Here is a 14,326-nt window from a genome sequence, read left to right on the forward strand (position 1 = left end):
ATCAAGATTTTAACAAGAAAAATTGTTTATTTACATTCAATTCACATAAAAAATAATTTGTCCTCCTTGTTTGTTTTTTGGGATAAGAATGGCGTTTAATGGAGTTTTGTGCTTTCTAGAGTAACACTGCCACAAGTACTCCTTTTCTTTTTGCAAATGCAGACTAACATGGCTGTTACTCTGAAAACTGTTTAGATTGTTTTAACACTTGGCAGCTTGAATTAAGCAGTTATGGAACAGCTTATCATTTAGTGGTGGGCTTAGCATAAATGGTGATTCAGCCAACTGGCATAAAATATTGGTTTAAACATTGTAAAAAATCATTTGTGTTTTTTTATGCTTATTGGGCCCATAAACTCTACACTACTTTGTGCAGAGTTCTTGTAGGATCAAATTCTCGCTATCTCATTGAGGAGGTGGGTTGGTGCTCTAAAATAATAGTAATGGGCCATCTTGATTATAACTACAAAAGTTTTTTTCTCCTGCTGATAATAGCTCATCTTAATTAATTAGCCTCTTACCGTTGGTATGGCTATTTCTACCTTTTCACGTTCTCTGTATGTGTGTGTATATATATCTATATCTATATCTATCTTCTTACTATATGTTCCATTCTATGCATCCAATGAAGTGGGCTGTAGCCCACGAAAGCTTATGCTCAAATAAATTTATTAGTCTCTAAGCTGCCACAAATACTCCTGTTCTTTTTGCGGATACAGACTAACAAGGCTGCTACTCTGAAACAAGTAATGTCACTGTCACCATCATTTATTTTTACATTCCTATTGATGTTATGGGCTTAATGCTTTACAGACCAAAAACAACAACAACAACAACTAAATCAGATAGTCCTTAAAAATTCAAGTATCAAAGGGGTAGCTGTGTTACTCTGGATCTGTAAAAGCAGCAAAGAATCCTGTGGTACCTTATAGACTAACAGACGTATTGGAGCATAAGCTTTCGTGGGTGAATCCGACGAAGTGGGTATTCACCCACGAAAGTTTACGCTCCAATACGTCTGTTAGTCTATAAGGTACCACAGGACTCTTTGCCTCCTTAAAAATTGTAAGTTCTTTTAGTGATGTAGCATCCAGAGTTGTGCAACAGTTGGCAGGATTATTTCCCACTGTTGAACAAACATTTTCTTAGATTTTGTTCTGCCTGGGTTCACTCCTGGCTGTGTCTGACAGTGGAGCTTCGTCCACACCAATGCCTTTCACCACTCTTTGCCGGAAAATTAAAGGGAGGCGTGAATGTTGCAGTTTTACAAAATCATACATTGGCCTCAGTTGGCTCGAGCGATTTGTGAACCCGGGCAGAGAGCCCAGGCTGGGTGAGGCTGGGCACCTTTGCCGTGACCTCATTGCACAACTGTTCCAGCACCACCTGAGTGCTGGCTCCGCCCCAACCAATGGACTAGGGCACGTCCGACTTCCCCCAACAGCCCCAGCCCCGCCTACACGCTCTTCCCACCTCCCCACTCTCGCTTCTACCCCGCCCAACCTCTCTCCCCTGTGATTGGGCAGCGCAGCGGCAATGACGCCGCACGCATAGGCAAGATGGCGCGTGCGCGTTGCTAGGCCCCTGTGGCCTTTTCACTCTTACTTCCTGCCTGCGCCGCTCTGCTTCCGGGTCAGGGCCTCCGAGCCGGGGAGCCCGATGCCGAGCAGCCGCCGGGCGCGGGGGGCAGGAGGGAGCGGCTGCCCCGGGGCTTAGGGAGGGATCCGGGGGGCGGGCGGGCGGGCGGCCGGCCCCGGGTGCGGTCTGGGCCCGGTCGATGCGGCCCCGGCGCCCGTCATGGACAAGATCCTGGAGGGGCTGGTGAGCTCGTCGCACCCGCTGCCGGTGAAGCGGGTGATCGTGCGGCGGGTGGTGGAGTCGGCGGAGACGCCGTTGAGCCAGGCCCAGTGCCGGGCCATGTTCGCGCTCAGCACCCGGCTCATCCTGCAGGGGCCCGACCCCTTCCAGCGGCAGGTAGGGCGGCAGGTGCTGGAGGCCTACGCCCGCTTCCACCGGGACGAGTTCGAGGCCTTCTTCAACCGCGGCCTGGTGCTGGGGCTGCTTCAGCGCGGCTACGGGGGGCTGGGCAGCCGCGACCCCGCCATCCTGGACTACGTCCAGGCCGGGCTGCGCCTCATCATCAGCTGCCCCTCGGTGCTGGAGCTCTTCGCGTTGCTGCAGGTAGAGGCGCTGCGGATGGTGTGTGAGCGGCCTGCGCCCCCGCTCTGCGCCCGCCTGTGCCAGCTGCTGGGCGACTTCCCGCAGTGCCTGCCCCGCGGCAGGAAGCTCTCGCTCGCCTTTTGCCAGCAGCTGGTGCGCAGCATGGCCCACTTCCAGAGCCAGGGCAGCCGGGAGCCCGAGCTGCGCCTTTACGTTTCCCAAGTCACCCAGGTCAGCAGCCTCCTGCGCAGTATCTGGAAGGCCGAGCCCGACACCCTGTTGTCTTCCCTGCAGGAGCTCTTTGCTGTCATCTCCTCCACAGGTGAGAGCTGAGCTGTGGAAGAGGATTGGGGCACGGGCACATTACGAAACTGGAATGGTTATTGCAAGTCCTCACTCACAATCTGTTTGCTCAGCGCTGGCACCACAGGGAGGCTGGGTTTTCCCTGGTGCTGCCACGGCAGTCCTCGGATACCTGGTATTGCCAGACCTAAATGTTCAGAAATCATGAGTCAGGCTCACCAAAATCATGAGTGGCTTTAAAATCATAAGATTATGTAAAAATAATAGATTTGGTGTTTATTTGCCTTCTGCTTTTTGAGTCTTTAAGGTGTACTGGGGTCACATTTTTAAGCTTTCTCCAAAGCAATGAGGACTAGAAGCTTACTTTTCCTTTAAGAACAAAGGAAGAAGTCCTCACACATCCCTTTGACTCCAGGAGTGGAGACTTTAAGGAAAACAGTAATTATCATGATTCGTGACAAAATCATGCATTGCCAGCTCTGGGTACCACAGTAATGGACCCACTTATCAAAATGAAGAGACTGCCTATGGAAAGTGGCCTGCCTTAGAATAATGGGGTCTGCGGCGTGGGTGGTCATAGCAGAGGTGGGGGAGAAATAAGAGGATCTCTTATGAAGTGACCAGCAGAATGAATGTGGAGAAACAGTCATGGGCCCACATGTGCCTGTGTTTGGGATTTGGTCACTTACTGACACTGAGCTTACGCTTACCCTCTTGTGTCCAAGTGACAACCTCTAATGTAAAAAGCTTGTGCTCATCCTCTGCCCAAAAATTTAAAAGGAAACTCCTTTTCCCTAGCACACATACACCCTCTTAGAAATGTAACATTACTATGGTCAATATGGCTTGGTACATTGTGGTGTCTTTTTTTAAATACTATGGGTAATTGCTGGAAAACAGTTTACAAACAACAACTAAGTGACTTAACTTTTAACAATTTGTTACCTCTCCCAGGTCAGTTTAGGATGAAAAGTGTTAATACTCATCTCAAGATATGTCTTCAATCCTAGTTTATCTGAAGGTTTCTGTTAGCTAAGGTCATAAAGCTGTTCAAAGCATTTTGCAAATGCTCATCAAAGAAAGCTTGACATGCACAAAGTATTATACATACACAGAGTCATATATTAGTGGGTGAAGTTCAATGACTTGTGTTATGCAGGGTATCAGACTAGATGATCATAATGGTCTCCTCTGGCCTTAAAATCTATAAACTTAATGCAGTACTTTTTTAATGAGCCTGCATATTGGCTCACATGCAGAGGTTGTGTTTGCAATTTAAAGTTCTAGAACATTGCAAAAACCAGACTCTTAAAATATCAGAAACTGGTGTGGCCACCAGAGAAGTGCTGATGCAACATATTGCAGAGTACCAGTTAAACGTGACTCTTAACTATTAACACCTGGTGCAACAAATCCTCATTTAAACTAGTTCTGTGGCTTATTCTTGGACTGAAGAGCATGATTCAATTGTCTTAGCCTGTCAAAATATAGTAGGCCTGTAATGATGTATTGAGCAACATGTCAATTTTCTGCACATATCTATCAGGCAAATGAATAAATATTCTCACAGGGTCAGTGTTTCCTCCACTCAAACATTAGTTTCAGTTTGATTTTCATCTTGATACATGCTGAAGTAACTTGTGCAGGGCATGGCAGCAATTTTAACAGTTTACAGAAACACTTACCTAGGATAAGAGTAAAATATAGCTGTGTCCATGTTTTTGTTTCTTACAAGATGTCATGTTCAACTATTATAGATACTTCATTTGAGCCTTCTGTTGCACTGGCAAGCCTTGTGCAGCATATCCCTTTACAGATGATTACAGTACTCATCAGGAGCCTTACCACAGATCCAAATGTAAAAGATGCAAGTATGACTCAAGCTCTCTGCAGGTACTGTTTCTCATTGAAAAGGGGGATACCCCTTTTCCTAATTCATGCATTTTGTAAAGTTATTTGCCACTTAAATTCCATAAAAATCTAAACTGAGAATCTATGAATCCTATGTTGCACTACCTGGAACTTTAAATGAATTTGTATTTCTAATGCCACAGATATGTCACTATCAAATTTTCAGTGAAATGTTGTTGCCTTATTCACTAATGTGGCCTGATCATACTTCGCCATGGCAAAATCAAGAGGAGGGTGAAATGTCAGCTAGAAATTATGAGAGGAAGCTTGCTGCGTTCCTTTTAGATTTGGGGGCAAGAAGCTAAACCTGGAAACCTCACGGGGCATAGGCTTCATTTTCTTGGATTCAGCCTCTTGTGTAGTAGCAGATTGGCTCTTTTAGATGCATTGCTGCTTTCTCTTTCCCATTCCCATCTGTGGCCTGTCCCCTTTTGAGAAGGACAGACAGTTTGGAGGATGAGTTAATTGACTTCCAATGTGAAATCCTGTTTGAAAATTCTTGAAGATTTTAAGTGGGCTGCTCCTGGCCTCCTCCTCTTAAAGTCTCCAAATACTGTGCAGCTGGGGTTAACTGGGTATTGTAGCAATGGAGGGAGGAAGGAAGGATGTCATGAATCATTTGCCCACCAGGTTTCTTGTCACCAGTTTAAGCAGTGGGGATCCTCAGGACTATAAATGTCAACCTGCCATGTTACTGAATTGCAGACTTGGTTAGTAGTTACAGAAATGTAAATTGTGATCTTGATAACTGCCAGAACTACAGAAGGGCTTCTTCAGCTCTTGTAAGAAAATAGTCCTCTGAATGTGTTCTTTCACGAGGTCTAACCCGGCAGCTCTTGTTATGGAGAGTGAATAGAATAGAAAGACACTGAATTATGGGCATGTCTAAAATCCTTCTTATTTTAGCTGTGAGAGTTAATGTGAAGGGCTGTATTTCTGAAAACACTTGAATTTGATACTTATCTTCATTTTAATTATTTTCAGTCCTTCTGGTTTCTTTGGCTATATCTTTAACCATAAATTTAATTGGGTGCTTTTGGAGGAATCAGATTAATATTGGCTTAATTGGCTTCATTATGAGGAAATTAGGTTTCAGGGATTGATTTACTTTTTTTTGGGAACTTAGATTTCATGTGATATATATCGTATATACTCGATCATAAGCTGATTCATTTATAAGCCGACCCCCACCCCTCAAGATGGATAAGTAAAAATGGAAAATTTTTATGACCAATTCATAAGCCAACCTATAATTCAGGGGTCAGTGAACTTTGGCTCCTGGGCCATCATGATAAGCTGCTGGTGGGCCGAGATTGTTTGTTTACCTCAAGTGTCCGCAGGCATGGAGATAAACCTAAGTAAACAAAGTGTCCCGGTGCACCACCTGCTTACCCTGATGGGCCGGGACAGCAACTGGTGGGGAAATTTTGGGGGGGGGGGGGGGGAGAAGCTGGGGGTCAGGGGAGTAACCCCTGTGACCCACCCCCCACATGACCCCACCTTAGCTGGGGAGGGCCAGGGGAGGATGTCTCTGGCTTGGCTGCAGCCTGCTGGGGTGGGGCGGCCAGAAGAGGAGAGACTCTGGCCCTGCCTCTTCTCTTCTGGCTGTGCTGCCTCTCCTTGCTCCCTCTGTTTGGGGGAGGGGCTGTGTCCCACCTCTCCCTTTCTATATCCGTTCATAAGCTAACTCCCTTCTCTGGTGCTTCCTTTTTTTAACTAAAAAAATTCTGCTTATGAACGAGTATATACGGTATATTAAACTTTTACTCCTTGGGAGCCAGTGTGCTGATTTCAGGTTTTTAAAAGAACCTGGCTGCACTTCTGCTGTGCTTGCAAACAGCAAGTAACTTTCAAATAAAAAGAATGTGTCCAGTCTAAAACTGAAAGCTAGGAAATAAGTTAAAATAAGCTTCTTTAGGAGTACTAATAGTTTTCCAACAATGTGCTAGGTGATTATAACTTGCATATCATGCCTAGGTATTACATCTGTTAGGGTCACCTGTTTCAGCAATGCTTGCAATGTTTGAACACAATGTGATGGTGTAGTAATACCTTGAGAATTGTCTTTGTATATTCTGACTTGTGGAATAGGCACTACTAAGCTCTGGTAAGCTAAGAAGCAGTACCTTACAGGGTTGCACAGCACACTTGTAAAGTACCAAATGTTCATGCTGCTAAAGGGCTGCCTCAGTTCATTCCTTTAGGTGATTAGCTATGTATCTAGACACTTTTTCAAGAGAACTTCTAACCCTGCTGCTCTTCCCCCTTCTGCCTCTTCTTTTTCTATAGTCTCCTTTCTGTTTCTCTCCCTTGTTACCCCCAACCAGCACTGGCTTCTCTTCCTCTTCCACACCTTTAGCCAGCATTTGATATCTTCTCTGACTTTAAAGGGGGAAGAGGTGTAGTGACTGATCTAGAGAAATCTTCTTCTGAATATCAGAACGCTATTGAAAAGTACTCCGTGTCTAAGGACATGTTGCTGCCTCATTTTTATCACCACCAGATAATGCAGAGTTCTGTGAACGTTTGGGACGCATGGCAGAATCTTTGGAGCTGGAGATTAGCAATGTAGGAGAAGTCTCGTTGCTTCTTTGACACCATAGAAATCAATAATAAAGGGGAAATTACTCTCCTGTAGAGGATTACTAGACCTATCCCAGGACATGTAGCTGTTCCCTGCATCAGCTCCAGTGTGCTCAAAGAAGGCTGAGTGCCTGTATCAGCAAGGCGTACCTCAGCAAGGGGTCTAGCATTGTTTTGACCTCCCTACGTATGGATCCTTGGCTAGAGAGAAGGTCAAGGGCTGTAAACATGACAGTATCTTCCCTGTAGGAAAGGATGTGGAAAAAGTTGAATTTTGCAGAATTCTGCTACTATGGGGACTTGTCACCAACTTCTAAGCCTTGATGGTTTGGTATCAGTTTGGGGGCTGAATGCCTCCCATTTTTATGCTGTCATCCTGGTGTGAATAAAAAAAAAATGTGAACGGTACTGTTGCAGAGGGAAATATGGTGTCCAAATCTGCTTTCTGTGCATGCTATGATACTTATGACACCCCTGCTTGGGCAGTGTTGTTCTTGGCTGAAGCCTTCTGGCTTCACAGTTGAGGCCATAGAGCTGGATTGAAGGATTTCTCCTCTGAAGCAGGGTGTATATGTGTGGGGAGATCTGTTCATCTTAAAAACAAGACAAGATCCTTAGAGTCTCGAAAATGAGACACCAGATGCACTGAGGAGCTGCTGAGGCTCACTTATCTTGGTCATAGGAAGAGTAACATTACGTCATCCTTGTTTCTCATACCAGACATACCTATCATCTCCCACCTTCTACTTCTTTAGGTGGGTACGGGTGTGAACCTTAACAACAGAACAGGTTAAATAGCTTAAAATTGGTCCTAACATCGGTCTTTGTCTACCAGGCCTCAGCTTTGACGTTTGCCTGGGAGCCTATTAGGGCAAGTCTGAAATGCCTACTTTCAAGCAGGCTTTTTTATTTAAGTAGCATGGAGGAAGCCTGTCAGAAAAAATGTGACTATACAGAGACGTCTCTGAACTATATGTACTGATGAGCAATATTGTTAATGTGGTAATACTGATGGAATTCTTTATTTTAAAGGAAACTTAAGTCTGGTCTACGCTAGAAAATTAGGTCAGTTTAACTACATCACTCATGGTTGTTAAAAATTCATCCCAAGTGATGTAATTAATTCAACCTAACCCCTAGCATAGATCACACTAGGTCAATGGAAGAGTTCTTTGCTGCTGTAGCATTTCTAGCATAGAGAAGCTCTTAGAGTGCTGTAGAGTAGGGTGTGTAGGTAATAAGTTGGACCCCATACAAATAGCCTCAATATTGTCTTTGTCCTCAACTGCAGGCTGGGAGAGCTGAAGCTCAGGTTTCAGGCTCTGTCATTTCTGTTCCCCACAGATAGCAAGCCCTCCAGAAAAGAGGGAAGTAAAAGAGCTGGGCGATACATGCTTAAATCATCCTTTTTATCTGTAGTGCCTAAGAGCATACACTTTGCCCTTTCAGTGCATGTTTATAAACTTTATGAACAGCATACTGTGAGTGCTGCAGCCAGTTTTCAGGTGTTAAGGTATCTGAACTAACTTCTGATGCCTTGGACACTAAACTTCAGCCAGATGTGACTTTTTATAATTACTGTGTAAACCCTTGGAAATGGCTTATAAATTAAATGGTAGGTGGTGTTAGTTAAGGTCTGTTTATAATTTGTGTAATATAATTGTATAATTTCATTTTTCTTTCTACAATTATAGTGCAGGATCTAGTTTTAGTTTATTATAGCTGATCTAATATAGAATGATAGAATAGTAGGACTGGAAGGGACATCAAAGGGTCATCTAGTCCAGTCCCCTGCATGCATGGCAGGACTAAATATTGGCTAGACCAGGGGTCTCAAACACGCGGCCGGCCCGCGGGATTATTTTCTGCAGCCTGCCAAGCTCCCCCCCCACCCCCCTTGCCCCTCCCCGGAGTTATTTTCTGCAGGCCGCCAAAGCTCCGCTCCCCTCCCCCTCTCCCCAGCGCGTTGCATCCCTGCTCCTCTGCCTACCTCCAGGCTGTTTGGCAGCATTTAGCACTTTCCAGGGGGGAGGAGCGGGGAGCCATGTGCTCGGGGGAGGATGCAGGGCAGGGGCAGGGATTTGGGGAAGGGGTTGGAATAGGGGCAGGGAGGAGGTGGAGTTGGAGTGGGGACTTTGGGGAAGAGCTTGGATTGGGGGCGGGGAAGGGGTGGAAAGGGCGGGGCCTCATGGAAGGGGTGGAGTGTGGGCGGGTGTCAGTGATGCGGCCCTCGGGCCAATGTGCTAGTCCTCATGCCCTCATGGTGATTCGACTTTGAGATCCCTGGGCTACATCGTTCTGACAAGTGTGTGTTTGGTCCTCTGTTGTAAAAAGTACTATGTCACTGGCTGTACTATTGTTGAAAGTATGGGATACCTATTCTAAAATTATTGCTTTACTGTATGACTCCATGTTCTTGTGCACTAACAACTCTGCAGTGTTTGGTTGGCAAACTGGGAGAATATCTGTAAATATTAAAATTACATTTTGAACCATACGTGATTTGTTTCTTAGTATTTGAAAGCTCATAGTATCTAGAGCAGGGCTAGCGTAAAGCCTTAAGCACTGTACAGCACCCTATGTAAAATACATTCTGACTGGTTTGGAATATGTTGTCAAATGTAGATCTAATACAGAGGAAGCCTATGAAGTTAACCTGCTTGTTGACAATGAATTGCAACAGCAAAATTGCTTTTCATTAGGGGGCCAAATCCATATTACATCTAAGCCATCTAAAAAAAAATTAGGAGAGAAATGAGGAAGTGTGCCTTTAACATTCTCCTCTGCTCTTCCCACCACAAAAACTGCCCCCATGTTGCAGCAATCTTCCATCTGGCCAGAGGGAAGGGTGCTTAAGAGCAGTAGAAAAATCTATTTTCCTTCTAGTGACCATAGAGTAAGGTTCCTCAGAGTGTAAGATTTGAATTTTAATCTTTCAGGAGGCAGTGCATTGTAATGAACCTAGACCATAGTTATTTTAATCGGTGTAGCTGTCCTCGCCATGTTTTGTATCCTTAATTTCCAGTGAAAATAACATAATTTGCAATTCCTTTATAGAAAAGACCTTGATTTAGAAAAACATGTTACTTACGTACTTTTTCATTACTCCATTAATCTTTATCTCACTACCTAGATGCTGCAAAACTCCTTTGCATGTCTTCTCTCAGTTTTGTTCAATATCTTCATTAATGATCTGGGGGATGGTGTGGATTGCACCCTCAGCAAGTTTGCAGATGACACTAAACTGGGAGGAGAGGTAGATCCACTGGAGGTAGGGATAGGATACAGAGGGACCTAGACAAATTAGAGGATTGGGCCAAAAGAAATCTGAGGTTCAACAAGGACAAGTGCAGAGTCCTGCACTTAGGACGGAAGAATCCGATGCACCGCTACAGACTAGGGACTGAATGGCTAGGCAGCAGTTCTGCAGAAAAGAACCTAGGGATTACAGTGGACGAGAAGCTGAATATGAGTCAACAGCGTGCCCTTGTTGCCAAGAAGGCCAAAGGCATTTTGGGATGTATAAGTAGGGGCATTGCCAGCAGATCAAGGGACGTGATCGTTCCCCTCTATTCGACATTGGTGAGGCTTCATCTGGAGTACTGTGTCCGGTTTTGGGCCCCACACTACAAGAAGGATGTGGGAAAATTGGAAAACGTCCAGCGGAGGGCAACAAAAATGATGAGGGGACTGAAACATATGACTTATGAGGAGAGGCTAAGGGAACTGGGCTTGTTTAGTCTACGTAAGAGAAGAATGAGGGGGGATTTGATAGCTGCTTTCAACTACCTGAAAGGGGGTTCCGAAGAGGATGGATCTAGACTGTTCTCGGTGGTAGCAGATGACAGAACGAGGAGTAATGGTCTTAAGTTGCAGTGGGGGAGGTTTAGGTTGGATATTAGGAAAAACTTCTTCGCTAGGAGGGTGGTGAAACACTGGAGTGCGTTACCTAGGGAGATGATGGAATCTCCTTCCTTAGAATTTTTTAAGATCAGGCTTGAGAAAGCCCTGGCTGGGATGATTTAGTTGGGGATTGGCCCTGCTTTGAGCAGGGGGTTGGACTAGACCTCCTGAGGTCCCTTCCAACCCTGATATTCTGTGATTCTCCACCATTTATGTGACTGAACCTGGTAAGACATATTAGCACACAGGCAGCATATAGCTGATGTAAGGCTGCAAAGAACACTGTTTTTATGACATTTATTTTACTTTCTGTCGTAGGAGTGTGCAGCCATCCTCAGTTTTCCCATTCTTTTCCTACTTAGAGGGAGTCTCGTTTCCTGTAATTCAGAAGCACATGAGGTCACAAGAGCTACCTATTAATTTAGAAACTTACTTCAACATGGGTGCAATTCTGGTGTGGTTTTAGGGTACATCTACACTCGTGGCAGTGTGTAGAGTACAGATGCCACACGCCCAGCTTGCGTGGGTATAAATAACAGTGTAGACAGTGAGCTTTGGCAAGTGGAGTGTCCCACACACCTAAATCCCCAGAGTATATACTCTACTTGGGCTCTCTGTGTGCCCAAGCTGTGCCTGCCATGTCTACACTGCCATTTTTAGCAGTGTAATATCCTGCTGCTCCCCCTGCCTCCCCCGCCGGAGTCTTTCCCTGCAGTATGTAGCTACCCAGTACAGTGGCAAGTATGGCACAGCCTGTTTTCCATTGCACCATGTAGCTACATGTATAGTGCCTGAACTCTTTTTGTGTAGTAAGTGTCTCATAAGTGTAGACATAGCCTCAGTAATAAGTTGGAAGAGAATGGTTTCCCCCCGTATAATCAGTTTGCTTTCTTTTAGCTCTTAAAGTGAACTTCAGCCACAAACTGACTGAGATCATTATGCTAACAGGAATGTTTTTTGCAAAAACTATATTCATAATTAGATGTCAAATTACAATTTAATGTGCCTATTTTAACAATGCTTAGTTCCTTATGTAGCTAAATAGGGAGTTCTGTTTCAATTGATCTGGGCTTTTTTTTTAACCCCCACCCCCTGCCCCAGCTTGCTTCATTTAGACCCCTGTGTAACTGGTATGATTAAATAAGTAATATAAATGTATGTAGAATACCTGAGATCAGAAAAACAGTTGAAATATTCTTTAATGTGTGTTTGTCCTTTTGCTTCACCCTTCAGAATGATAGACTGGCTGTCCTGGCCCCTGGCTCAGCATGTGGAGACATGGGTGATTGCATTGCTGAAAGGACTAGCTGCAGTCCAGAAATTCACTATTCTCATCGATGTTACTCTACTTAAGATAGAACTGGTATGTGGGATGATAATGTGATGGGGATTTGTTTAAATTTCTGTGCAGCTGCAGAGCATTCTTTGTGCCACAATATATTATGTCTTTATACCCAGTGTAGTAGAGTATAAATGTATTTTGTAGACGTTGGTTGTAGCATAGCAAACCTGTTTTATTCAAAATATTCTTTGTAAATCCTGGAAGTTATTTCTGCTTATTGAGTCGTCGTCTTCTTTTTTAGACTTGCTCAACTAAATGTCTGACTTGTTTTATTTAAGGTTTTTAATCGACTTTGGTTTCCTCTTGTGAGGCCTGGTGCTCTGGCTGTCCTTTCTCACATGTTGCTTAGTTTTCAGCATTCTCCAGAGGCTTTTCACGTGGTAAGTTGTTAAATTGTGTGAGTCTTTTGTTAAAGTGGGCCACCTGTAATATTTATGGTGTGGTTCTATGTGGAAATGACTGTAAAATTCGTGATTAGGGTTTCATGTTTATTTCAGTGCTTCTGGACCAAATTTATTCTGTTCACAAGTAAACAGGTTTTATAACTTCTGGCCCTGAAAACTCAATCTGTGATTCATGTAAGGTTTTTACTGGCATGTGCATAAAGAATCTGCAGGCCAAACTCTGTTTTTAGCTGCTCCTTTGTCACCTTTTTTTTTAAGTAGTATGACCGATTAAACTTGGGGCAGAATTTGGACTCAAGTGATTGGCAAACAGTGATGTTGAAGGAAGAAGGGGGGGGAGTCCAGACTTTACTTCCAGTTATATCATCCTTGACTGACCATGGATAGCAGCACCAGACTAAAAAAGTAGTAAAAACTCCCATTACTAAAATGATTGAGATGTAGGATACATATAGGTGGAAAACCTGAATAAGAATGACCATGTAAAAAAATAATACCCTTAAGATCATTAGATAAAGTATTCATCATTCAAGAAATAACATTTTAAAATATAGCCTAAAGATGTATCTTTTTTTATTGCTAAAATGATTACCTACAGTGTGGAGATGCTCCAGAACGCCTGCTTTTAAAGCTTCAAAACTTGAAACAATGTGCTTAAGAGGAGACTGAAGAATAAACAATACTGTTTTAAAATGTTGAGTGGGTTGGGATAGAATACTTTATATTTTTTCTGGTCAATATTTTCCAGCTGTCTAATGCATTAAATAGTAAAAGTTCTTTTCTTGAAGATCCAAAATAGGAGCTGCAATTGTTGTAACTCATTTTCTTTTCTTTTGTGTATGTAGCTTGTTCCACATGTGGTCAACTTGGTTCACTCCTTTAAAAGCAATGGCTTGCCTTCCAGTACAACTTTCTTAGTGCAGCTGACTGAGTTGATACACTGTATGATGTATCATTATTCGGGATTTCCAGAACTCTATGAACCTATTCTGGAAGCTGTTAAGGTATCGTAATGGGAATGCTTTCTCTGAGATATGAAACCTTTTGATCTAATAGAGTTAAGTATTGATTGTAGAGCACTAGTAAATATGAAAGTAATTAATTAATCATTAGTATATGACCTGCAGATGCGCTTGTACAAGGAAAATTCTATCTTGAGCATTTTGTGATAATTTTTTAAAATAAAAATGGCCGCAGTGGTTAGTAAGATGTGAAGTAATTAAGACAAAGGTGTAAAACTTCAGGTTATTTTTTAACTCCAATTTTTGAAAATCTTTATCTGCTTATTTAATTCCTTCTGTTTCACTTAACCACCTCTAGACACTCTTGTTCCAGTGTCGAGCATCTCATTGCAAGCTCATATGGAAAAGCCCCAAAACTAGGAGTCTTAAGTCTACAGTGCTGCTCTTTATCATACCGCTCTAATACAACCCCATCTCCAGCACACACAGACAGTTTTCCTTCAAAACAGAATGGATAGGGGTTTTGGTGGTTATTGTTGTTCTTGTTTTGTTTTGTTTTTAAATCAGGTATCTGATATGTTGTCTCTTATGGGGACTGCATCCTGCACTCGCAGGGGATAGGAAACGCCAATTAGATATGCCTATTTCTAATTTATTTTATTAGAAGGAAATCTAGGTTGAGCCTATGATTCCATTGAATCCTTTCTCTTTCGTAGTGCAAACGCTTTTCCCATGGTGTTGATGATGCATGTTTAAAT

At 43.5% G+C, this 14,326-nt stretch overlaps 1 protein-coding gene across 1 annotated transcript in view; it reads left to right on the forward strand.

Annotated features, from left to right (window-relative positions):
* Positions 1-1,633: 1,633 nt before the first annotated feature.
* Positions 1,634-14,326, forward strand: part of USP38 (ubiquitin specific peptidase 38) — a 28,952-nt gene continuing 16,259 nt past the window's right edge. Inside the window, exons 1-5 of the mRNA XM_037897261.2 lie at positions 1,634-2,482; positions 4,221-4,356; positions 12,094-12,223; positions 12,481-12,582; positions 13,452-13,610. Coding sequence (XP_037753189.1) covers positions 1,798-2,482; positions 4,221-4,356; positions 12,094-12,223; positions 12,481-12,582; positions 13,452-13,610 — 1,212 coding nt within the window. The 5' untranslated portion in view covers positions 1,634-1,797. The remainder of the gene's footprint in view (positions 2,483-4,220; positions 4,357-12,093; positions 12,224-12,480; positions 12,583-13,451; positions 13,611-14,326) is intronic.

The sequence above is a fragment of the Chelonia mydas genome, chromosome 4, assembly GCF_015237465.2.
Source record: "Chelonia mydas isolate rCheMyd1 chromosome 4, rCheMyd1.pri.v2, whole genome shotgun sequence".
NCBI lineage: Eukaryota > Metazoa > Chordata > Testudines > Cheloniidae > Chelonia > Chelonia mydas.